The 24,136-nt window shown below is 43.9% G+C and overlaps 1 protein-coding gene across 3 annotated transcripts in view; it reads left to right on the forward strand.

Moving 5' to 3' along the window:
* The window catches only part of ERI1 (exoribonuclease 1), a 190,772-nt gene that overhangs the window by 95,036 nt on the left and 71,600 nt on the right, over positions 1-24,136 (forward strand). Inside the window, exon 5 of one of the 3 annotated variants that reach the window (XM_069626266.1) lies at positions 712-804. The exons of the other annotated variants lie outside the window; for them this stretch is intronic. Coding sequence (XP_069482367.1) covers positions 712-804 — 93 coding nt within the window. The remainder of the gene's footprint in view (positions 1-711; positions 805-24,136) is intronic. 3 annotated transcript variants of the gene reach the window in all.

Genomic DNA, 24,136 nt, shown 5'->3' on the forward strand with positions numbered 1-24,136 from the left:
TATTTTACTGTTTGTATAACATTACAATGTGCTTCAGATAAGAGTACAAAGTGGCCTAGTGGTGACGAGAAGCATTATTAGTAAACAAAATGCCATAAACTTGAAACAGCAACTTCTTTTCCAGAACTAACCTTCTAATGATTCTGTATGTTATTTGAGTTCCAAACACACAGGGATTTGTGAGCGATTCTGTATGTTATTCTCTGTTTAATAAATAGGTATTTGTAGGTAGAATGGTTCAGAAATCAATGTTTGCTTTGGTGTACAAATTAAATAAATAACCCACGCAGCCCCTTTGAGGAATAGTTACAATATAAAGTTAGTACTGTGCTTACTTTTTTTTTTGCAAAAATGACCAGGTTTCTTCGGATATGTCGTTTGCAGTGTAGATGCTGTTGATTCTCAGGAGAGTAGTCTTCACTGCGATAGAAAAAAAAAATGAATTACTTTGTGTGTTTACGGCAGTGATGATACTGCACACATTAATTGTGCATCTTTCGTCCGAACATTCTCCTTTCATATTTCAACCCAGTGCACTTCACTTCTCTTTGCTGCTTTTGTATGTTACTTGCAATGTTACTTGCAAGTCCTTTTGAATTGAGAACAATTTTAAGGTAATGGTACTGCCTTGTTTTTTAAAAGGTAAACTATAGGAGAGGTTTGTAAGCGATAGGGCAGAATAGTAGACGTGAACATTTTTTCTACTTTCAGATTATAAGCACGATGCCGACACATCGGAAGACCCTTGGAGGAAGATGTCACCACAGCAATCGGGAGCGCTTATTTTTCTCATACCATCACATTGCAAGTACCATTACTGTAGGCCGTAAACAGGAGACAACTCCGACATTTTCTAATGCAAAATCGAGTTTCGCCCTAAATAGGCATGCTTGTAACGTATGTATAGGTTATGCGGAAGACGGTAAGAAATTGTGCGGTTTGTCAATGATAAATCGGACATCTTGCACTTAAAAGGGGGAGCGTTGGTATGTATTGCCTATGCACATTTAGCGGCATTAATTTATTTAAATTGCATCATAAGGGTTGCACATGTTCTTTGATTAAAATATGCATACCTGTACTCTATACTCCTGCATGTGCGCATGCATGGAGCTGCATGTAGAAATCCGCAACACTTGCACAGTAGTTTGTGAAGGAGGTGCTTTGCAATGATATGCGACTTCCAGTCAGAGTCATCGACAGTACATTTGAAGTGCGCAATGTTGATGACGCAGTTAGATTTAGCGATGTTCAATGTGATTGGTGGATGGTTGTGACTGCTTAGTTGTGTCCAATGAGGGACTCGATTTGCTACCGATGTGGAAATGGTAGAAGGACTGGGTAAGAGCTACATAGGCAACGCTTGTCCGCGGGTAGGGCGTGTCACATACGGGTTTCTACAGCAAATCCTGCATGGAAAGGGGACTATAGGCATCAGCCAATCAGATGTTCACATTACTCTTTTGTGTCGAAAGTCTGTGCCTATACTGAAGATGGCAGAGGTGGAGAGGGTCAGGGTTTTGGTGCTTGGAGACATTTTTGTCCATGTCTTACAACACTATGTCGAGAGTAGGCATGTGGCACACCATTTCGATGTGAGAGGAGTGGAGGTGGTGGGGAGCGCTGACACTGATGCCAATGCTGCGGCACTTCTGCAAGTTTGCAGAGACATGCGTACGATGACCACTCCTCATGTGCTAATTTTGCACTAAGGTGCTTGCCATTTGGGCTACGTGAGTTCACATACTTTGTTGGCAGATTTGGGACAGTTGGTTGAAGCACTCATGAACATCTTCCCAACAACAAAAGTAATTTTTTCTGGTTTACTCCCTAGAGTAAAATGGGACAACAATTCTGTGTTCTGTCCAGATCAAAGTATTGGGAGGTGTATCATCAATCGCGGCATGCATGCTTTCATGTTACTAGCTGGTATGTTTTTCTGCAGCCACGATAACATTGCACCAAGTAATGCGGATTATTTTGAAGCAGATGGTGTTGCGGTATCTTCTTTGGGAAATGCCATGTTCTTTTGGAATGTAGGGCTTGCTTTGGAGAAGGTTCTGTAATGGTGGTAGGAGTACAGTAAGCACAAAAAATACAAAAAAATAAACACCATAACAGATGTCTGTAAGGCATCTGCCCAAAAAACAAAAAAAAGCTCTTTTCAGAGCCCGCCTTGAAGGGGAAAAAGGGGAATAATACTTTAATGTACCGTTGTCACGCTCTAATCCCATACATGTCCGCGGATATGGCGGTAGTTTGCAGGCTGCGCACATCACCACCGGAGATTCTGGGGTGGAGAGACATGCAAATGAGAATGAGAATGAGCAGAGCTAGGGATCGGCCAATAAAGCTCAGTAGGTGTTCTGAACGGCGAGATTCAGTAAGACCATCTTCTCCCTGACAGGAGACCACACAGCCATGGCTCTGCGTGCTCAAACAGATTATCTGGATTTTGGGAGACTCATGGATACATTGGTTGAAGGTGCATGCAGAAAGCTGCCGTCTATCTGCAGATCTCGGATTTCCTCATGTGGAAGTGCACTGGCATGGCGTGCGTGGAATGAGGTGGCTGGACTTGGTACCTCTGTGTTACTTTACTGACAGAGCGTCCTCCAGATATACTTATTTATTGCGGAGGCAACAGTTTAGGCCATGTCTCTGGAATTTCTTTGCAATTTGCAATGAAAGAAGGGCTTGCAAAGGTCATGGACATGTTTCTAAATTGTCAAATACTTTTTCCCCGTATTGCACAAAGACAAATATGGCTGCGTTCTTCTGTATTTGGCCTACAAATGGAGAAAGCGAGACGCAGTGTGAATAAGGCTGTTTGGGCCTTCGTAAGAGATGTTGGCATGTCCTCATTCCACAATGAAAACTTTGTTTCGCAGCTCTTTTCTCATTTTCAGCAGAGATGGAGTCCATCTCACATATGCTGGCAATCAGATTTTTCTTCGCAATGTACAAAATGCATTGTGCCCTCTTTTGCATTCACAATAACCTATGTGACGATCAGTTTTCTCCAATCCAGTTTTTGACCCACACAACACACCACCGAAAGGCTCTTTTCAGAGCCACCACTTACTCAAGCGTCCACTTCATTGGGTTTGCTCCGCTTGCACACTCCTTTTTTGTGTGTCCTACGACTGTCTGCAAACTTTTTCACGAATGTGCAGGGGCCTAAATCGGTCACTTGATAGTTCTATTGTTAAACTGAGAAGGGCGGCTCTGAAAAGAGCCATTTTTTTTTAAAAAATGTGTTTTCGACTTTCCTGCTTTTGACCACACGGCACACTAGGAAAGGAGGACAAAAGAGGGTAAGGAAGGGACACCAACCACGGGGATAAGAAATTGCAAGTGCACAGAGAAAGATATAGGGTGAGCTTCACTTGGGTAAAGAGCAGATCTTCTGGTGCTCCGTGACCGTAGCCTCAACAAAAGCACTTGGAAAACTCTCCCCCCTGCAGAGTACTGCGTCACAATACATAGACACTATTGTCACCTTTGAAAGATAAGGGTCAGCAGCATCGCGAATGGCTTGAGGCAGCTGGAGGAAGCCGCTCCCCCACAGGAGTGTCTCTTGTGGTGGGAGCATCGGACACGAAGGATGCTGTGGAGGAACTCTCGACTACGCTCTTCACATGGCACCACCTTGTAAATGTCCGCACTGTGGAACGAAGTGAGGTGTCGCTTCATGGTTGTCGTACCAAAGCTGTATGCACCAGGTCTCCCGTGACTCAGCCCCACCTGGCAATGGTTACAGCTCACCAGGTTTGCACATGCTTTTGGTACGTTCCCATACACGGAAAACAACCGCCACACCCACGACTCCTGGCGAGTGCTTGTAGTGCGGAGTTCCTCCACCTCATTCTCTTCTTCCTCGATCTCTACATCCTCAACCATATATCTCTCTGCAGGCCCTTGGGGAGGTGGTGGTGGCGGGTTTGGGGGTGGTGCAGAGGCTAATGAAACAGCAGCCATGGATGCCATACCGATTACTTTCCTTTTGGTCACTACAGCAGTAAAGGCAGTACACCTCAATCTGCTATAGCTAGAAGGACAATAAAGATGCGCTTGGGGGTGTGGCCATTTATTGTGGTGGACGGGTGCGCCTCGTGACCTTCTTCCTCATTGAAAAGCGTTCCGAAAATTTTACACATGTCCACAGATAAGCTATTGTCTGGGATCTGTGAAATGATATTTTTAGACTGTACAATAAATTGCCTTGTGTACATAAATTCCTTTTGTACTGTTGCGGAAACACACTATGCGCAAATTAGTCCACACGTCAGTGTGGGTGCGGTCACATGATGACGTCCTGAACACATCCACGACAGAAATGGGTGTCCGCTGGACAGCAAATGCAGACTAACAAACTTCCGTAAGTGTCCTAAGGACAGTGTTCGGGTTCTCAAACGAATTCAAAGTGCGACAGAAGTGAGACGGACAGTTAAGGTCAGGCGCGATGTTCGATGTACTTATGGTTGTACTGCGCATGTGCGTACATGAGATGTCCACTGTCCTTAGGACACCTCCATTTTGTTTGACTACGAACTTGCCGGCCACCGCACCTGTTCTATGGACGCCACCATCTTGCCTGCAGACAATACAGACAGGTATACTGTCATTAACACACCCATTTTGCTCATTCACTTCCATCCCGGACACCTGGTGTATTCTACGAACATGTTTTATCTCGTTTGTCAGCGGTACGGCGAGTTATAACGTCCTTAGGATGCCCCTTTCTGTTCATGTACGCACAACTTGCACAGATGGTACCGTCAATCATCAACTCCATCGCACTTGACATTAGTAAGGGTAGGTGTACTGCCATCACCACATCCACATTCCATTCCTTACGGATAGGTCGAACAGGGGCGCTGCTCGCGAACATTTTAAGTCTTTTAAAAAAAATGTTTTATTCCTCAACCTCTAACTACAACTACTATACAAAAACATTCCAAACACATACACACACCTTTCATTCCAAAGAAATTTCGGGGGAAGCAGATACTGACACAAATATAGGGGGATTAGGATTCAACACGGGCTGGTTATGAGGGGGAGATTTGTGAGGGGAAGAAGGGATGGATGTTTCATCGAAACGTCTTTTTTCTCCTTGAAGGTTTGGGAATGGTTGACTAGGGAATGGAGAAGGGGGGCAGGTACAGGTGGGACAGTGGTAACGTACTTTCCCTCTCACACAGTCCTCCACAAACTCCCTTAAACTTTTTCTTTTTTTAAATTCTCATTCAACGTGTCCATTTTCAGCTCAATCCTTTTTATTCTGTCTCCTTCTGTCTCGTTTGTTGGCCTTTCTTCTTTTCTTTCCTGGTCTGTAAAATATATAGCCCATTACTTTGCATACACAGAGTGCTGTCTACCATTGCTATCGCTCTCTTCCGACATTTCCCCATGCGGAAAGTACTCTTCCAACCACTCCAAAGTACTTGTCGTTTCTGTGTCAAAACAGAAAGGCATTATTATTTCTGCACCACATACCGAAAAAATACACACTTATAAAAAAATGACCTTCACTTACTATTTTGATATTTCCCTGCGCCCTACTGCGTCCGTCCACTGTCGGTCCAGGCTGCAGAGTTTCTGTGAAGTAATTATGGTGGAGGCATCCCCTTTTTTTTTTTTTATTTTTTTTTTTTTTATGGTACCATCCATTTCATTCTACATGGCTATTAAATGCATCTTTTTCATTTCACACGTTCAGGTTTCTATATTTATTTCTTTATACATGTCTTCCTGTCCTTCAACATTTTTCTTTGTGTAAGAAACTAGTACATTTTCAGATACCCCCTGCCTGTTTGGGTACTGTTGACCTCGTCCGCCCCCGTCCACAAAAAGGCGCTCAGTCCGTTCCTTTCTAATATCAATAGGGAGGGGTTTCTGTATGTTCTGATACATGTACATCAAGTACGTGCATTATACTACATTTCTCCCAAGATCACATGCCAATAGTGTACATTCAGCACACACAACTTCATTAACACAATCTTACCATTAAGTTCCCCTTCCAAAAACCTGTAAAATTCACTACAAAAAAAACTGTTAAGGGGACGTTATGGTTAAGTTGCCCTACAAAAAACCTGTGCACTTCACTACAAAATACAACCTCCCCCTTATGCTTCAAAGTAAAACCGAAAAACCCCTGAAATTCGCCAGTTATGGTACAGTAAGCCACCATACCTGCCATCACCACTATGTGCTGCTAACACTAACACCAGACCATGCAAGATGGCATCTCAAATGTCATTGATGACATCATTGACGACATCACATGTTTAGCCCCTTGTTTACATTCACTGCCATATACATATATGTACATTCAGTAAAAAAAACTTTAATAAAGGGATGTTACACATCACAGTGAAACCAAAAAACGCTGCACATTCCCTAATTATGGTAAGCTAAGCAACCATAACTCACACCACCTATGTGCATTGCTAACACTAACACCCAGGACATCAAAGATGACATCACAAATGGCATTGATGACATCACTGATGACATCACTGATGACATTACATGTCTAGCTGCCTCATTTTTTATTCACTGACATATCTACGCCAGGTGCCTTTCGGCACTATTAGTCAGTAAGTAAAAAGGTGCTATATTTGTAGTTGTAACCCTTCTCAGATGTTCTTAAAATACTTTCCTTAGGGTACAATGACATCATATCTTGCATATACATCGGATAAGAAGGAATCCTGAAACACAGCAATTTTTTCTGTGCATGAAGGTATTAAGGACGGTTATGAACAGGTTCTGGTAATATAGGAGGTTGTTATGCTTACGTTACGGTCCCTGTATATGCCTCTATTGTGGTCTGTGTGTTTTGTGCGTAATAGTACAATTATGCAGTAAGGGAAGCATTCGTAGATGTTTATGTTGCACAGTATGCAAAAATCTGTAATCGAAGCACATATCAATGTAGGGGTGGCGCGGTGTGAAAATGAAATGAACATGTGAAGTCATCAGTGATGTGATCAATGACATTTGTGATGTCATCTTTGATGTCCTGGGTGTTAGTGTTAGCAATGCACGTAGGTGGTGTGAGTTATGGTTGCTTAGCTTACCATAATTGGGGAATGTGCAGTGTTTTTTGGTTTCACTGTGATTTGTCCCTTTAATAAAGTTTTTTTTACTGAATGTACATAAATGTAAATGGCAATGAACGTAAACAAAGGGGCTAAACGTGATGTCAGTGATGTCATCATTGGCATTTGAAATGCCATCTTGCATGGTCTGGGTATTAGTGTTAGCAGTGCATAGTGGTGATGAAAGGTATGGTGGTTTACTGTACCATAACTGGCGAATTTCAGGCAGTTTTCGGTTTTACTTTGACGCATAAGGGAGAGGGGGAGGTTGAGGTTGAAAAGTTTTTTGTAGTGAAGTGCACAGGTTTTTTGTAGGGCAAATTAAGCATAACGTCCCCTTAACAAAGTTTTTTTGTAGTGATATATATATATATATATATATATATATATATATATATATATCTATCTGACGTTGTTACATATACCATGACGTAGCATCGTTGGACAGGAAGCACATGTGCCATCCGCACATCGGGACACAAACTGGAATACATATTTATATTTATATATAAATAGTATCTGTCCTCTAACTAAAGAACTGTACGCTTGTGTTCTTCGTGTATTCCCGTTTGTGTCCCGATGTGCGGATGGCACGTGTGCTTCCTGTCCAACGATACTACGTCATGGTATATGTAACGACGTCAGTGGCTTGGCTTCTCTGTGCTTTAGTCGATACTGTCAATTGAGGTCTCTTTAGTTGTAGCCGGAGACTCCTCATCCACTCTGGGGAAGATTTGTACTGCACCTGGTCTGTAGGGCTGGCTGAGTGGGTACCTCTCGACATACTTACCTTGCCTCTACTAAAGGTGGCATGTTTTTTCATGGGCCATACCTTTACTCGTGGTGTTATGTTCGTACAACAGGTACTCTCGAATCATTTAGGCTGTACCTCGACTACAGCCAGTTTTGAAGTTCCAACTCACTCTTCCAAGTATTGGAACAATTGTAGTGCCCCATCCCTTAGTGCTGCAGCAGCGCGGTACACACTTTGTCTGCCTGTGCTAAGTGCTGTATTGCCAATGTGGGCAGGAAGTAGGGAGAGTGGCAGTACTTGATGGTGGTTGTCCCGGTGAAGCTGTGCTTGCAGGTGCTCCTCTCCCGTGGTGTGCAGCCGCTTCCCCTGCCTGCCTGTCCCCTGATCGCACTGTGCTCAGGGTGACTCCCTCTATTCCGGGTCTGAGCCCACTGCAGCCCCGAAGCTCCAGCCATCTGGGAGAGCGGTCCGAGGCGGAATGGGGAAGCTGGCGAATATCTACCCCAGGTTCCAAGCGCTGTAGCCTGGCTCCGTAGACCACCCGTCCTGGGTGTTGCAGGTCTCGCATCCTGAATGTCAACCGAGGAGTTTAGCGCCATGTTAGAGCAATGCAGCCTGTCCTCTAGGAGGCACTTGTCTATAAAGGGTAATTCAAAGAAGTAGGTGCGCTCGCACCTGCGTTCGGCGCTAATTCTCGAGAGATGTGTGTGAGCCCATCACGACATTGCATGATTAAAGATCTGATGCTGGGAGCAGAGAGCGTTGTGTGAGCTGGGTTGGCGATGTGAGACCGCACTGTGCGACACCCTGAGTGGTGGGCATGGTTACTGGCCTGACGCATGTCGGCAACGCCATGCCGTTCGGGAGAGGCAGTCAAGTCCTGGTAATCACGGTCAGATTTCTAAGTTATAAATCCTGACGCCTGTGAGAGAGTTGGGAGGGACAGAAGTATCATGAGCTTGGAACTGAATGATGCACTGTCAAATAGCGAAAGCATTTACCGCACCTGAATCGAGGCTGTTCGGAGTGAACATGCAAGAAGTAAGTCTTTCCCAGCTGTTTTGACTGTTTCAACGGCAACGCCCATGACCACTGCAGAATAAGGTGGTGCCAGGGCATCATAAAATGGCACAGTTTTATGTGGCAATTAGGCTCTCACTGCACAGACAAAGTAATCTCTCTGTCAGTGTCTAGGAGTACTAGTGCAGTGCGCAACTGTTTGCAACCTTTTTTCTCTGCTGGTGTTAGCAGTAGTGATTGAGGCATAACTCTGTATTTGACTAGGAGGTTTGACTCTAAATGTGCGGCTCTTGTTTGAATTAATATGTGCAGCTGTGCAGTTGCTGAAGCCTGCTAGGTTATTATAACATTAGTGCCGCTGCCTGCTGAAACCATTTGGAGTTCAGAAGACATCCACGCTAGTAAATAAAAAATATCCCTACCTAAGGTGCATGCTGAAAAAATCAATTCTGCAGTGCATAAAGAAACAGACTGGAGAACCACTGACATCACTCGCTGCATAGCCAATCAGGTGCTCCTTACAACAAAAACACTTCACTAATCCCCCACAAGTTACGAGATGTACATTTTCGTAGCCATTTTAAACCAAACCGTAACTATTACACTGCCTTGTTTATTTTTAATAAGAAATGCTGTGAGATATGTAACATAACCATTAACAGATGGCGGCAGCCATTTTGGAAGTTAAAATGTGACGCATTCATCACACAATGCATTTTCAGCCAAAGGGTGCAAAAAGAGGTATGTTGTAATGGAGATGGGTTGTAGTGGAGATGGGTGGGAGTGGGAGGAAAACCCTATAGATTTCACTTAGAAATGTGCAGGACACACACCCAAACTACATAATTCCATCCTCCTGTATCGTCTGCATTGAAAAGCATTACAAATCTGCATTCAAAGCCCCCTATTTCAAGCTCTTATGTTAATAACAATAGTTTCGGCTTTAAAGGTAGCGCTTTCAACCCAACTTAATAGCCAAAACTAAAAAGGGTGGTTCTGCCAGAATCATTGAGTCAGCTGGGGTTGCTGAATGGAACCAGGAGGCCAAGGAGCAGAAGTCTGCTGGACGAGGAGCCCAGTAGGACCGGTGGTGTGCGGGATGCCGAGACACTGGCCCGGTGTGTTTGAGGGACTGTAGCGTGGCGAGGGAGCTGTGTCTCTAAGGAGCAGGATGGAAGGCAGTCTATTGGCCTGGTTCAGGCCAGTGCTCGTTCCCCTGGGACATGTGCGGGTCCAGGTGGTGAGACCCTAGCCTCGACCCAAACCCATTTGACCTGCTCGCCAGCGCTGTTACTGTTGGTCAGTTTCGTGAGCCAGAAAGAAACTCTGTAGAGTGCGGGTGGCTGGAGCGGGAGCAGGAGCTTTGTTGAAAGTGAAGAGCCCGGTGAGCGAAAGTGGGAAGAAAGCAAGCAAAACCTGGAAAGCATTGAAGGGAAAGCAAAACGCAGTGACAGAAAATGTGCGCTAGAGGCGTGGAAGTAACGAAAGACAGCAAAGTGTGCTGGTGGTTCGTAAACAGCCAAGAGTGGCTGCGAGAGACCCCGAAATTAAGGAGAGGGGTGCCAGCAACCTGGAACTGATAGACAGCGAGAAGTAAAACAGACAGTAAAGAGATGGTGCAAGCGACCCACAAGAGAGCACAGCAAAAAGCAAAGAACTGTGCAAGTGTGCATAACAGGAAAAGGTTTGCAGGAAGCACAGTAAAGTAAAAAAGGATAGAGTGAAAGGGGCACAAAAGAGGAAAGAGAGGGGTTTAGAGGTCAGAGTTGTCACGTCTGGGAGGAGCAAAGAGCCCAGCGTTCTCGAATCTTGTACAACCCTGTTAATTGTAATCATAAAAGCTATCATCCCGTGACAACAAAAGGCTGGTAAAAGAACTATACAGTGAAGGTACATCCTGACAAGAGGAATGTTTGAGACCAGAGGGGCCTAGACTCGGGGAATGGAACCCTGAGAGGCCTAACAGGAACTGTCTTTTTGTTTGGAACTGGAAGGATCAAAGCTTGGGGAAGGGAGCCGCAAGAGACCCAGAGAAATTGTGAACTCTATTGACTTCCGGTAAGCGCACTACGTGGCAGGCTCCAAGGGCAACCCCTTTGAGTTGTACTGTTTTTGAACTGGCAGAACTACCTTTTGGTAAGACTACCTGAAATCGGCCATGGTTTCCATTTTGTTTGTCACTGTTTTTCCTTTAAGACGACACCCTATAACATTTGGTTTAAGAGTGCGGTCAAGCATACGTTTGTACTCAGACAAACTTTGGTTTTGTATTTACGGACATCGACGGCCCTTAGAAACATCAGTTGAGGGAACAATCCCCTCAGAGTTAGGGCCAGGTAGGCATTACACCTACCCCTCAAAGGTTTTCCTTTTTACTTTGAGTCTGTCTCTCTTTATACCATGCCTGTATCACAGTACACACTATCCTCTCCCGTCCATGGTCCCTTCCCAGGGTGAGTCACACTCCATGTGCCGTAGTCATTTATGTGCTATACACTACCTGTCCTTTTTAACCTGATAAGAAACCTTAATAAGTAAATGGTTGTGCTGTCTGTAGCACAAATCGTTCTCTGGCGTCTGCTTTGTTTTGAATGGCACACACTCTTGATGCAGTGGACTTCAATTACCTTCCTCCTACAATTTATCTTTTACATGGGATCTCTGTGGGAGTTCTTCTATTTAAGGTGTTCATTAACAAACCGGGAGTTGGGTTCCAGCCTCAATGCTGAGTCCTGTCTAGTGGGAACATGTACCTGTTGGTCAGCAAAGGAAATCCGTAGCACACTGGCCTCAAATTTGAACTTCCACAATTTGTGGAAAGACTGCTGTGCCCGCATCTCTGTAGGAGATGTATAACTGACTGGCTGTGGGTACACACAGGATACTTTTTCCTTGAACTCTACCTTTCCAAATGGTTGACTGTCCTGAACTGTGGTCCTAACAGTGCGAGTAGTATAGCACCATCAGTCATTTCTTTTCCCAGTAATTGGTCACTGCTTCCGTGTGCCAAAATCCATTCAAAGGCAAAGAGATTGTCAGGCTAACCACTTAAGCCTCCCATTGGTGGCTCTCCAAACTGGGCAATTCTGCTTTTCTTTTCTTCGTTTTGGGGCTTGCAAGCTAAATGGAGTGACTCCTCCCTTGCTGACAAGGAGGGGGCTTTCATGGCTGCAGGATCAAATGACAACTCAAAGCCCAGATTATTCAGTTCAATGTTCTTTATTACACAGCACATAAGCTAAAGGATTAGATAAAACTAGAAAAACGGCAATATGGAACTTTGGTCCGTCAGTCAAACCTTCTAGAGAATTGTTGTCTGAGCTCCTAAAGCTGGCAGTAAAAATGTCCCTTGGTATTTGGGGTGTAAATGCCCTGTCACTTATTTCCTGGCTCTTGTAGTTAGAAGCTTCATCTTTCATCAAACCTGTCAGGATGCCCTCCCCAGTAGTTGTGAGGAGGGGTATAGTTGATTGGGAGGGTATATTGGTGGGAATGGGTACAGTAGAGGTGTGGAGCATTTGGGTGAGGGTAATGAAGTTGGGAAAGACTATTTAGGTGTGTTAGAATAGTCAGGCTAAATTGTGTCTGGCAAGGTGTGGGTAGAATGGGGATGTGGGTTGATGAGTGATGTAGTTGGGGGGTAGAGTAGTAGGGAGGTGTGTAGTAGGATAGAGTAAAGAGCAAACGGAGTTGGTGTTGGGTGTGTGGAGACAGGTCAGGAACATCAGTGACCTTTGTGTGTTTGTATTTTTCTTAATTCATCTCACAAAGTTAGTATACAAAGATTGGGAATAACCTAATTAAGGTACACTCACATTACACCACTTTCAACCATGAAACTCTGAAGCATGGATGACATATATATATGTACATGTGTGTGTGTATATATATATATGTGTGTATATATATATATATATATATATATATATATATAATTTTTGCACATGTATACAAGATGTATAGGAATTACATTTCATACAGGTATGAAATGTAAGGGCCCTATATACCTTAGTTGTAGTGAAAACTTGCATCAAAGTTGGTCATTTTAGTGATTTTTTTCATACTTGAGGTATAATACAATAGCAGAATGAATGTACATTTTTTGTGTACGAACTGTAAACGTATGTGTGGGAAATGTACACGAAGTCTGAAAAACTCGCATAAAAGTCATACCTGTCAGTTTTCACGAAATGTAAGCTGCATTGTTGTACACACTGTACAACTCTTATACTCATTCAATGCCTATAGAAAACGTACTTCAAAGTCAGACCAGACTTCAAATGTTAGTTCTCATGCGTATAGAAGGCATATGGGACATGTGCATTTCATAACTTTATCCCAAACACGGTATACAATTGCATGGCAGACACACCCCGATGATGCATACGCCTTAAGGACATTTATAATCTGAAATGTACTGGATTCAAATGGCGTACATGTTCAATTTGTTAATTTCTGCACACCCACCAAACACTCATATGCCTTACTTGATACTCTTAAGACACATGTTCTTTCAAAACACCCCCTTGTCCCCCCACTCTTATGAAACCTGCTTATACCAAGCTACTTCAATGTATGGAAGGGCTAGAAGACATACTCTAAATTAAGGTACATGTTCTACACAAACTCTATACACATAAAAACTGACATTAAAGTCAGGACTAACTTTAATGTTAATTTCCATATGTACAAAAGATTTACCCAAAGTGTAAATTGCTTAATGTATGAAATATAAACCATATGGCTTATACCATGTATTCAGTTGGTAAAAAAACGTATACAACATAGTGACAAGTTACACTATATGCCATACTTCCACAAAAAACACTGACATTGGACATAAATAAAAAGCGTTTTAAATGTAAGAGATAAGGTTAATCTCACAAAAGAGTGCAATACCAGTTATAAATACTCGCTGCATACCGTCAAATGCCCTGCATACTGCTGCAAGCTCAACATTTTAACACTCACTTCAAGTATTAGACTGATCAAATCAATACCATAGTAGTGTTAAGATCGCTTTTGTAGAGATATGGGGTGATTATACTTCAGAGCCATGTTGTGTACATGCACTATACACTCTGAAGTCACTTGCTTGAGTCTAGGGGATAGGACTAGGTTAAACCTAGGGGCTCTAGATCGCATCAGTCAGTGTTGTAGGACCCCAAGGAGTCTTAGTTAGAATCAATCGGGTTCCCCAGCCCATCCCTTGTCTTGAGTTTATGGATACTTGCAGCAGTCAAAATTAAGATTGCAGTAGTAGGAGCTAAAAGCAGCTCATAAAGGTATCCAGCATTAATCGGGTACCAGGAGCTACCAATGGAGAACAAGGAGCTAGTGCAGAGCATTCTGCATATCTAACTTCTGCATAAGATGCAAACTGAACATTTTGTCCATTATTTATGGCACATAAGCTTTAAATGTTGTCCTAATGTGCATTTATAAATTGTCCCAAATGCACAGAATTAAATTCATAGACATTTGTTCAGCATCCGATTGCCTGGGGAGCCAAAAGTAGCTCCTTCTAGTTGTTGGTATTAAGCAAACTAGGATCTTGAAGGCTACAAGCATAATCTAAATAGCTCCCAGCTCCGATCAATTTCGGCCCCTGTACTTGAGAAGCACAAGTGTTACAGTACATATGCTGGGAGGATGACTGAGAAGCCAAGCCCCTCGTGGACCCACCATGCAAGGTGCTTGTGAACCACACAGCACAAAGTGAGAAACTTGGTTAACCGAGAAGCAGAGGTTTGTGAGCAATGCTCACTAAAGGGACCGTGAACCCCATGTGCACCTCCCACAGGGTCCTGCGGGACCCAAAGATGAGGGAAAAATACTTAGCAGAGATGCAGGACACAAGAACCAGCGCGCCTCCGGGAGGGTTGGCAGATTTCAAGCTGCCAGCAGAGTGAATCCGAGATGGCAGACCGATGTTTTGTAACACTGGTTAGCTGAGCCACTGCACTGCATGTTAGGATATTTTCTACTTCACATGTTACTATCACAGAGCACTGTAATGCCATGAACACTCCTGATTTCGGTCAGGTTATTGTATAACGCAATTTATATAGTCCACGCTTAACACTAAGGGTTATAAAGTTGGAGTGGCGCATAAGGGAACCATGTTAGTTGGAGAGCGGCGCAGTTGCAGGAAAGTGTGATCAGGTTATCTATTGCCACCAGGCGAAGAAGCCTAATAAACCTAGGGAGGTGGGGGCGGCAAAGGCTTTGAGTCCACACCACACCCCTATCAAGGTGACCGAGGCATAAGGGGACACAGTGCTCCATATAGGATTTTGGAGTGAGTATTTTACTCCCAATTTTTAGAAGTGGAGAGTAAATCCAATTTTTCAAGTGAGTAAACATTATTTTCTTCCTTCGCAAGAGTAAAAAGTGTCTGACAACTATTTATGCGTAAAATTAAAACTTTGTTGGAAAACATAAGTGACAAAACAGCTGTATTTCAAAGTGGTTCTAGATGTTGTATTGCAACTGTGGAAAACATTTTCCCCACACAAGAACCTTGTAGATGCATACTACGCAGCTTCATCTTCATGGTACTTGGGCATATACTCTAAGAGTTACTAAAGCTGCCCGCTAGTTACATCAGGTGATTCATAATAAAGTCCCTCACTCTACCAGCATCACTTCTCTGCCTCTCTGGCCTACTTTTGCTACTTGCCACTACCTGCTTAGCCACTCCATGTGTTAGCTCCACCTCTCCTTCCCTTTGCTACTTTGTTTCCGTCTCACTTTCTGATGCTCTGTCTCTCACCCTTAAGTGTTACAATGACACATTTTGTGGACCATTTCTCTGTCACCTTGCCTCTCCCATCTCTGCATTCCATTGTTCCTTTTTCCCCTCTCCTGTATCTCGCTGTATCGGTTGATATAACTCCTCTTCCTTGTGGGATATATTGACCCACTCAACAGTATTTCCCCACATCACCAAGCTGCAGTTGCACAGATACAGTGAAATGGCAGTGCTGGGTCCTGTGAGCGCCATGGCCTCAAAACTGCGTTTTGCAGCAACAAATAAAATGGCTGCACCGTCCTGCCAAGCACACATCAGGCAGGATGGAACCAGAGAACACACAGAGCGTGCCAGTGTGTTCTGACATACAAAAGGAAGAAAGTGAAAAAGCAGCGTTGCTTTGCTGCAAACCCCAACATCCCCATTGAAAAGGAAACTTTTTCACCTTTAAAAAATGCTGCTTTGACGCTAATTCCATCTGTTCTTTCTGAAACCACTGTGATCAATAAGGCCCTGCCAGGCCCAGGATATCTCATTGTGCTTCAGCAAAACCAGGCATGATTCCTGAATGACAGGCCCTGTCAAAACAACTCTTTGAAAAATCAACAAGAAACTTCACTTTCTGCCGTGCACAGGAAACACTTTGTAGCACAAAATAGTGTCAAAAGAATGAACACTGCAAAAGAAATCATAGCTCTGTGCACATGTCCATTCCAGGAGTCCTTTGCATTGTACAGACTGTTGTGTACAAGCAACTAACTATGGCTGCAAGACAATATTGGGAAGTCAGGTGGCAAAATCTAATGTGAAAGGAAATGCTAGCAGTTTTCACCACATGTGTAAAATGGCCATTGCAAAGAAAAATAAATGCCTGTTTTAAGGGAAAAGTAATATGTTGAATGACAGCTTGTCTGTGCCTAGCAATGAGAAGGCGTTGGCTGCTGGGAAACACATATGGGCTATTTGTTTATTCCACAGCCTTGTTTTTTTTAAGTTCAGGACCAAATAAAAGAAAATAAAGGCTTTAAATTGACTTGGCTAGATTTTGCAAGCTTCTAAAAACAAGTTATTCTAGTTGGCAGAGCTAAGGCTTCCCCCAAGGAAGGGAGCCACTATAAACGTCCAGGAAACGAAAGTGATAATTGCTATGTTGGAAAACTGTGACTGACCAGGACAAAGAAACTTCACATACTAATCAGACTTCAGTCTGGGCAGGGATCTCTTGCAATAGAAATTCTGGGACATCAAAGTGCGAAGTGGATAAGCAGCAATAAACCTTCAATCAAGCTGTAACACCCACCTTGCTCTGGAGGAAATGACAGCTTGTGGCAGCGGAAGAAAGAAAAAAATGGTCCAGTGACAAAGGACTGCCATTTGCTTCCAAAAACTATTTTATAAATAAACGTTAAAGACTTTTATCTCTGCAGCAAGACTTTGTAAAAATCGCGCACTTTAAAAGTGATTTTGTGTTTTTATAATTTAAGACATTGTAGAAGTCACTGACACCTTCGGATTAGAAATGGCAGAGTATTGGGGATTATAAGAAAAGTATGAATGATGCCAATGCAAATTTGTATGCTTACATCCATTATGATAAACCACACATGTGTATAAAGTTATGGAATTTTAAGCCAAATCTTTCATACTCAAAATTACCAAATTGTATCAGAGGAGCGATTGGAGTGGAATGATCTGCATAAAATGTGTAACCTGCTCATGTCATTGGATAATATGCAACAACTGTACAAATGTGTTAATTCTGTTATGACTGATTTCTGGCAAAAAAGTCTGTGGGAGGTCTTTTCACATCATAAAAGTACAACCCCTAAACTGAGTCACATCCTAGGGGAGGCAGCCAACATTGATTGTCCAATCCAGTTGGTAGAGGCGGGTTTAGCAGACCCTGCCCAGCCATATACTTCGATGATGTCACTATGCATTATAAATAAGAGTCCCTGACAAGACTCTAGACGCACACTCTTCCTGAAGTTCCTGTTACATTAATCATCCAGATTCCAGACCCCACTACAAGGCCAAAGCATTGCTGACCCTACTCCAGGGCCCACTGCAAAACCCAGGCAGTGCTGATGCTATTCCCAGCAAGGCCTCAAGTCTGAAAACCCACTAATCTCCCATTAAAAAGGGGAAAGCTGTGCTACCTTTTGCATCCTGAACCAGCCTAGGTTGCTGCCCACTAACTGCATGCCCGCTACCATCCTTCCATCCTGCTGACCTTTAGTATCCAGTGACCAGAATCGCCATTCCAGTCCTTGCCATCCGGTGACCAGAACTGCCCAGCTGTTTGCCAGGCACGCTGCCGTGTAGTGACCAGAACCCTTGACGGTCCAAAATCACAAACTAAAAGTGGACTGTACGTTTATTCCCTACCCCATAGAAATCCATAGTCTGCTTGTCTTGCATTTGTCCATTATCCCACTCTCCAAGTCATCCTATACTTATCCTGATGACTTGTAAAACTGTCAGAATTATCCGTGCAACCATGCCCTTGATTTCTAGTGCTAGCGTCATCTCTTTTCAATTTTGTCTTGTGTAATCCTATGACTAATGACATAGGATTACACATTTCGAGTGATCGGACTGGTTTCTGCCAGGGTTAGGTGCTGGGGTGATAGGGTTGAACTTGTGAATCAACCTTGGATCTTAATGTGTCTGTCTTTTGTGGCCTAGCCTGAATACTCTAGTGTAGAGTAAAACTTTTTTTCACAACTGATTTCCTTTCTTATTTCACGGCTTCACTTTACTCAAAGCGCACCTTTTTATCTTGAATAACTCCAATTTACCAGCTAGAGACTTTCACTTCCAAAATATCCCTGTGATATACCTCTATCCCTCAGCCCAAATCTGTGTATTTCACCTGATTTTATTAAAACCGTTTGGGTAATTTAAGGCGGGAATTAAGAAAATGCAACTTTTGCACGTGTCATTTTGCTGCAATCTGTGGGTTGAGGGAACATTGCAGGGGGACATTTTAACTTGGGTGCTAGCTTTCCTAAATCAAAAAGTGCTCTATTCCGCTGTGCTGTGTATATGTTCCACTAGAACGTTAAACCCAGTGCATTGCTCCCATTCTCATTGCAATTATCACCCCATTGGTGATTGCTGCCCCATATTAAAAAGTGTAAGATTTCTTTTGAATTTTAAAATAAATAAATATTGCATTTTACCAACCAGCATGGTTCATGTCCATTGTGACCCGGGGTATTTGAAAAGGGTGTGTGATATGAGTGGTGTACCATCTAAAAATTGGATCTGCATAAAATAAGGAGAAAAGCATCTCAATTGTGCGCTACATACTAGGCCCAGACCAAGGTGTGTGTTGATTGAAATCCTTAACATCCTCTCTCTTGTCATTACTCTCGCTATGTTTTTTAATTTTCCCGGTTGTGGTTGCTACTACTTTTGATTAACTTTTTTGCACTGTCTCTTATGTTATATGCCTGCCCTTCTCTAGTCCCGCTTTTCTATTTCCATCTCTCCCCACCAGCTGTTGATCTGTGTTTTTTTTATTTGACTGTCTCCAAATGTCTCTCTTGCTCTGCTTCTATCCCTCACTCCTCTTGTGTGTTTGTCCGATTAACTCTGTTTCCCTTCTCCCTTTGTTTGTTGCCCTATCATGTAGCTCATTGCACTCTCTTCCTGTTGCTCGAATTCCTGTTTTGGATTGTCTAGTATGTTCTCTGTCTCCCCGGCACACCTTTGTTCTTCTGTATTGCTTAGTTTCAGAGTTGCTCTTCCTCTACTGTTTTTCTGTTTGTCTTTTAACATAGCACCAATAAATATCCAAAACGCTGAAAATGCCTTTTCCATTTAAAAAATCTAGTGCAGCTTTACCATTGGGTGCTCCTTTTCAGATGTGTACAAACCTTTTGGCCATTACGCTGGGAATTATAGAGTTAGAGGTTTGTCTGACCAGAAGCAGCACTTGCTTATAATGCAGCTGCTTTACCAACACTGTATGCCATTACAAGTACAAGAGCTTACTTGAGATGTAGGTTCTAAGCCATTACAGGTATAGCAGCCTCAATGAGGTGTGTATACTGAGCCATCACAAGTATAGCAGCCCTGATGAGATGTCTGTCCTCAGCCATTACAAGTATAGTGGTCCTAATGGGATGTGCGTGTTCTACTTCTGAGCCATCACAGGTATAGCAGCCCTGATGAGGTGTATGTTCTGAGCCATTACACATGTAGCAGTCCTCATTGGGTGTGCTTCTTCTCAGCCATTACAAGTATAGCAGCCCCAATGAGGCATGTGTTTCTGAGCCATTACAAGCACAGCAGCCCTGAAGAGTTGTTCTGTCAGAGGTTGGTGGGAAGAGCTAAGACACTGCTCCTGCTCTGTACTTTAGCTCGCTGCAGAAAATGCAACACATGTTCGTGCTTTCTTAACAGCAGCACTGTTAAGAAATGCAGGTACTGTCCCAAAACATAGCAGTCCTGCTAAGAAATGTGGGTATGATGTAATCAGCGCTGCTGTGAATATTTGACATTGTGCAATGACATGCGCAGGCCATAGCAGCTCAGTTGAAAAATTAGGCTACTTTGCCTGAATATATAGCAGTCCTGTGGAGCGTTACAGGTACAATATGTGCCACTGAAAATATATACAGCACTGCTTCTACCTGTATCTGTTATACCTGCTTGCGGTGGGTGGTCAGAAAGGGAGTTAAAGTTCAGACCACATGCCTAGCTATGCAATTGGTGTGCTTCTGTGATGCAAAAGTATTAAATGCCCATGCTGCTGCGACTGTGCTGCCTCTATTAAAGCGAATTAAACAGAAATGCAGACCTTGTTTAAGAGAATTATTTGTTTTACACAATACTACCTGTGTCCTAAAGCAAAGTGAAAAGCAGGTTCATGATTCAAGATGCTTTAATAACACTAACCTACAAAATGCAGGCAGGGATGGACTGGGAACTAAAAAAGGCCCTGTAAATAATTACTGGGGACCAAAAGAGGCCCTGGAAATAAAGTTAAAAGTGGCCCCATATGACACATTTGCAGCAAGCCCATTGCTTTTCATAAGAGAATATTTGGAAATACCACACAAGAGGCCCACGGTGCAGAGGCCCACCAGGAAATCTCCCGAGTTCCCTATAGGCCAGTCCACCCCTGAATGCAGGCAGTTGAACAAAGTGAACACAAATTCCCTTTCACATTACTCAAAGTATTATCTCGATATAATCATTAAAAGAGGAGAGTGTTAAAAAAATTAAACAGACTAGGACTCATCCCAGTCTGCCCATTGATTCTGTCCGTTCTTACCAAACCGAGCATAACGGAATCTAGCACTATGCTTATTATTGAAAATGGTTTCAGTACCTGGGAATAGAATGTTAAGTGGTGCGATTGTTTTGGTGTTGATGACAATACTTGGCAAATGTGAGTCCTCGCTGGGGTTTTCATACCGAAACCTTGAAATGTTGTGAATACCTCTGCGCAATAGTGGTGACTGTACACCTTTTGTTCCTAAGTGGGCCCAAAGTCATTCCTATCAATGCAGTCAAAGGCACTTGTGAGGTCCATAAATGCTAGATTTGTTTGCTTTGAGACCCACTGTGTACTTACTAATAAGCAAGTATAAAACTTGCTTTTGGGTGTCCAGGCCATTGCAGAAACTGTTCTGGACCCTTGACATTAGATAATGTACAGGAGTCTCCTATTAACTAACCACCCAAAAAGCTTTGAAACATTCAATAGAGGTATCTGAGATATCACCATTGGTCTTAGAAATCCATCCGTTAATTGCGGTGTCACATGAGATAATAGACGTTTAATGCTTGGTATGAGAGGAAGGTTATCCCAAGGTGAAATCCTTTAAAAGCTATTAATTACATGAATAATTCATTCCTTTCATACACCATGTGCCTCATAACCTATGATCTTCAAACGCTTTCAAAAACAGCGTGCAAAATTGCACAGAATGGGTTGCATTTTAAAGGCCCATTTATTTACTAAAATTGTCAGATACCATATCTGCCAGAGAATTGTGAAGTACAATTTACAGTTTGTCATAAAATGGTTCCTCAAAATAAGAAAAATACATATTTAGAAAATGTGTGTCTCCGTATTATCAGTAAATATTGTATCAGTAAATATTAATAAAGCTAGTTTGCTGTGCGTTGCAGGATTCAGAAGGTAGTGTTGTAACCAGCACATGCTTGCAAACAATCGTATTCATACAATCCAATATGGACACACATGAAAAGTGCAATCACTTCTCCCCAAGGGGAGCCCTTTTCTATGAGACTAGGGAGGTGCGAGCGCTACCCAATAATCAACCTAGGGTAGGTTTAATGCGGCAAGACCTCATGGGAGGAACTCCCCCTTTGCGGACCAGCATGAATCATCAAGGGCACAGCCTGTTGGCCAACCTCACACCCCAACCTTCCTAAACCCTCCCCTCCATTCCATTGTTCGACTCCCCTACCCCCCCGCACACCTCCTCTCCACACTCTGCTTCACGGGATTTCAGACACCCAGACCCACACACACGTTTCCTGGTCCTGCAGAGCTCGTCAGCCCCTGCCTGCGCCAGGGGCGTGGCAGTTCGCTTTAGAATGACAACTCATTGCGGTCACTGATTGGTCTCACTGGGAACGGTGGAAACCATCCAGAGCAGGAGTTCAAATCCAGCAGGCTGAGTGGTGATGCCGAAGAGCTGAGGACGCCAACACATTGCTGAGGGATTTCTCTTTGGGTCCAGCTGGAGCGGACCCGAAGCAGAAAGTGAGCTGAGTAATACAGGAGAGAGCAGAATGAAAGGAGAGAAGCCGGAGAGACTCGCCCCAGTGGCGTACCAAGTCCCAAAGAAGGTAACCAGAGGTACGAGCGACCCAGAAGGGACACTGGCTGGAAGCAATCCCGTTTGTTGGAGGGGGCAGTTGCCTGGGGAGCAGAGCTTAAGCAGGTCAGGAAGCGGGAGAGCGCAGGAACGGGCCCACCCAGACAACTGCTTCTGAGCCTGCCAGTCAAGAGTTAAGCATTCTTTTGTTTCCAATCAAGGAATGCATATTCCGAACGCAGCCTCCAATATGCTCTGGGGAGATACCCTCCGCCCACCCTCTACAGTTCTGTGTTGACAGAGCCTTTAAAGTGGGGCAATTTATAAGTGATGGCTCATTGTGATGCTGGAAATGCATTGGAGGGAAAGGGACTCCATCATGTCCTTATCGTGTACTCCTTTTATCATGTTTGTTCTGTGTTATTTTCTGCACAGTAGTCCATGTGGGACTCCTGGCAGTGCAGCTCTTCCTCTGTTTGGTTGTGGTGAACAGACCCTTGTGATACCCTTATGGGACCCATGGGTGTTGGTAGAACCTTGTACCCCTAGTGTATGTTTTTGGGCACCTGTGTGCGGCCCAGAGAGCAGGGTGGTGGCAGCTCCATGCTGAATTTGACAGGTGCTCTGAGTATCCTCCATTTTGGGATACCCATGCCCTGCCATTGGAATCAGTTGATTCCTGATAGGAGACAAGATGGCCCCTGAGGCCTCTTGCCTTCTATTGACCATTACCTTGTTTTCCCAAAGACCTGGGAAGCCCTGACTCTGTCCGTTCACCTGACTGGCTGTTGGGTGGAAGTTCCATATATGGTATTATGGGGAAGTCCAGGCCAGACTGGCTGGAGCCTTCCCAATGACTATGTTGTGAGTACACCCTTGGGGTGGGACCTGGGTGAATGGAGTGTGACCAATATGCATTCCATGTTATGGGTTTCTGGTTTCTGGTGTATGACACAATGAATGAGACAGTCGTGCCTGAAACTGGTATGAATGCATTGTGGAGTGCTGAATGGCTGGGTACTTGTCCCAATCCGTATTCCTTGTTCTGAGTGTCTGGATGGAGAAGAATGGCCTGAATGCACTGTGAGCCTGATTGGCTGACTGCCTGCCTGAATGCCCTTCTGAATGATTGGCTGCCTGAGCCTGGCTCAGCAGTGTGAATGAGAGACAGAACAGTAGATTTGGGGGCTTCTCACTTACTGGAATTGTTCAGAAGCTGAAGTTGAAAATTGATGCTTGATCTCGAAGCCGAGCCGGAAGAAGGTTAACTGCTATTTCCCTTGACGCAATCTGAAAGCTGCTGTGCCCTCAAGAAACTGATCCAAGAGAGGACCTGGCTAGGAGACCTCTTCCCGAGCTACGAGGGAACATCGTGCACCAACTAACCTTCACCAAGGCTCCCTGAAAGTCCATCAAAAGGCTGCCGACCGGAGACCGGACCGCCGAGGCATCTGAAGCTAAGTGCCTGGACATTGAAGTCCATCGCCGTCGACGACCATCGTCGACCGGAGCCGCATCTCTCCATTGCCTAAGAACATTTGAATCAAGGACTCCCTTGCTCATCACTGTCAACCCCTTTGTCCAGCCGTAGAAAGTCAAGGTCGCAGACGAACCGAGGAGAATCTGCCAGTGGGTTTCCCACCACACAAAGTCCACAAGGACGCTGACTATGATCCAAAAGCCAGCCATG

Source organism: Ambystoma mexicanum, chromosome 6p, assembly GCF_040938575.1.
Source record: "Ambystoma mexicanum isolate Mex_15411 chromosome 6p, UKY_AmexF1_1, whole genome shotgun sequence".
Classification (NCBI taxonomy): Eukaryota; Metazoa; Chordata; class Amphibia; order Caudata; family Ambystomatidae; genus Ambystoma; species Ambystoma mexicanum.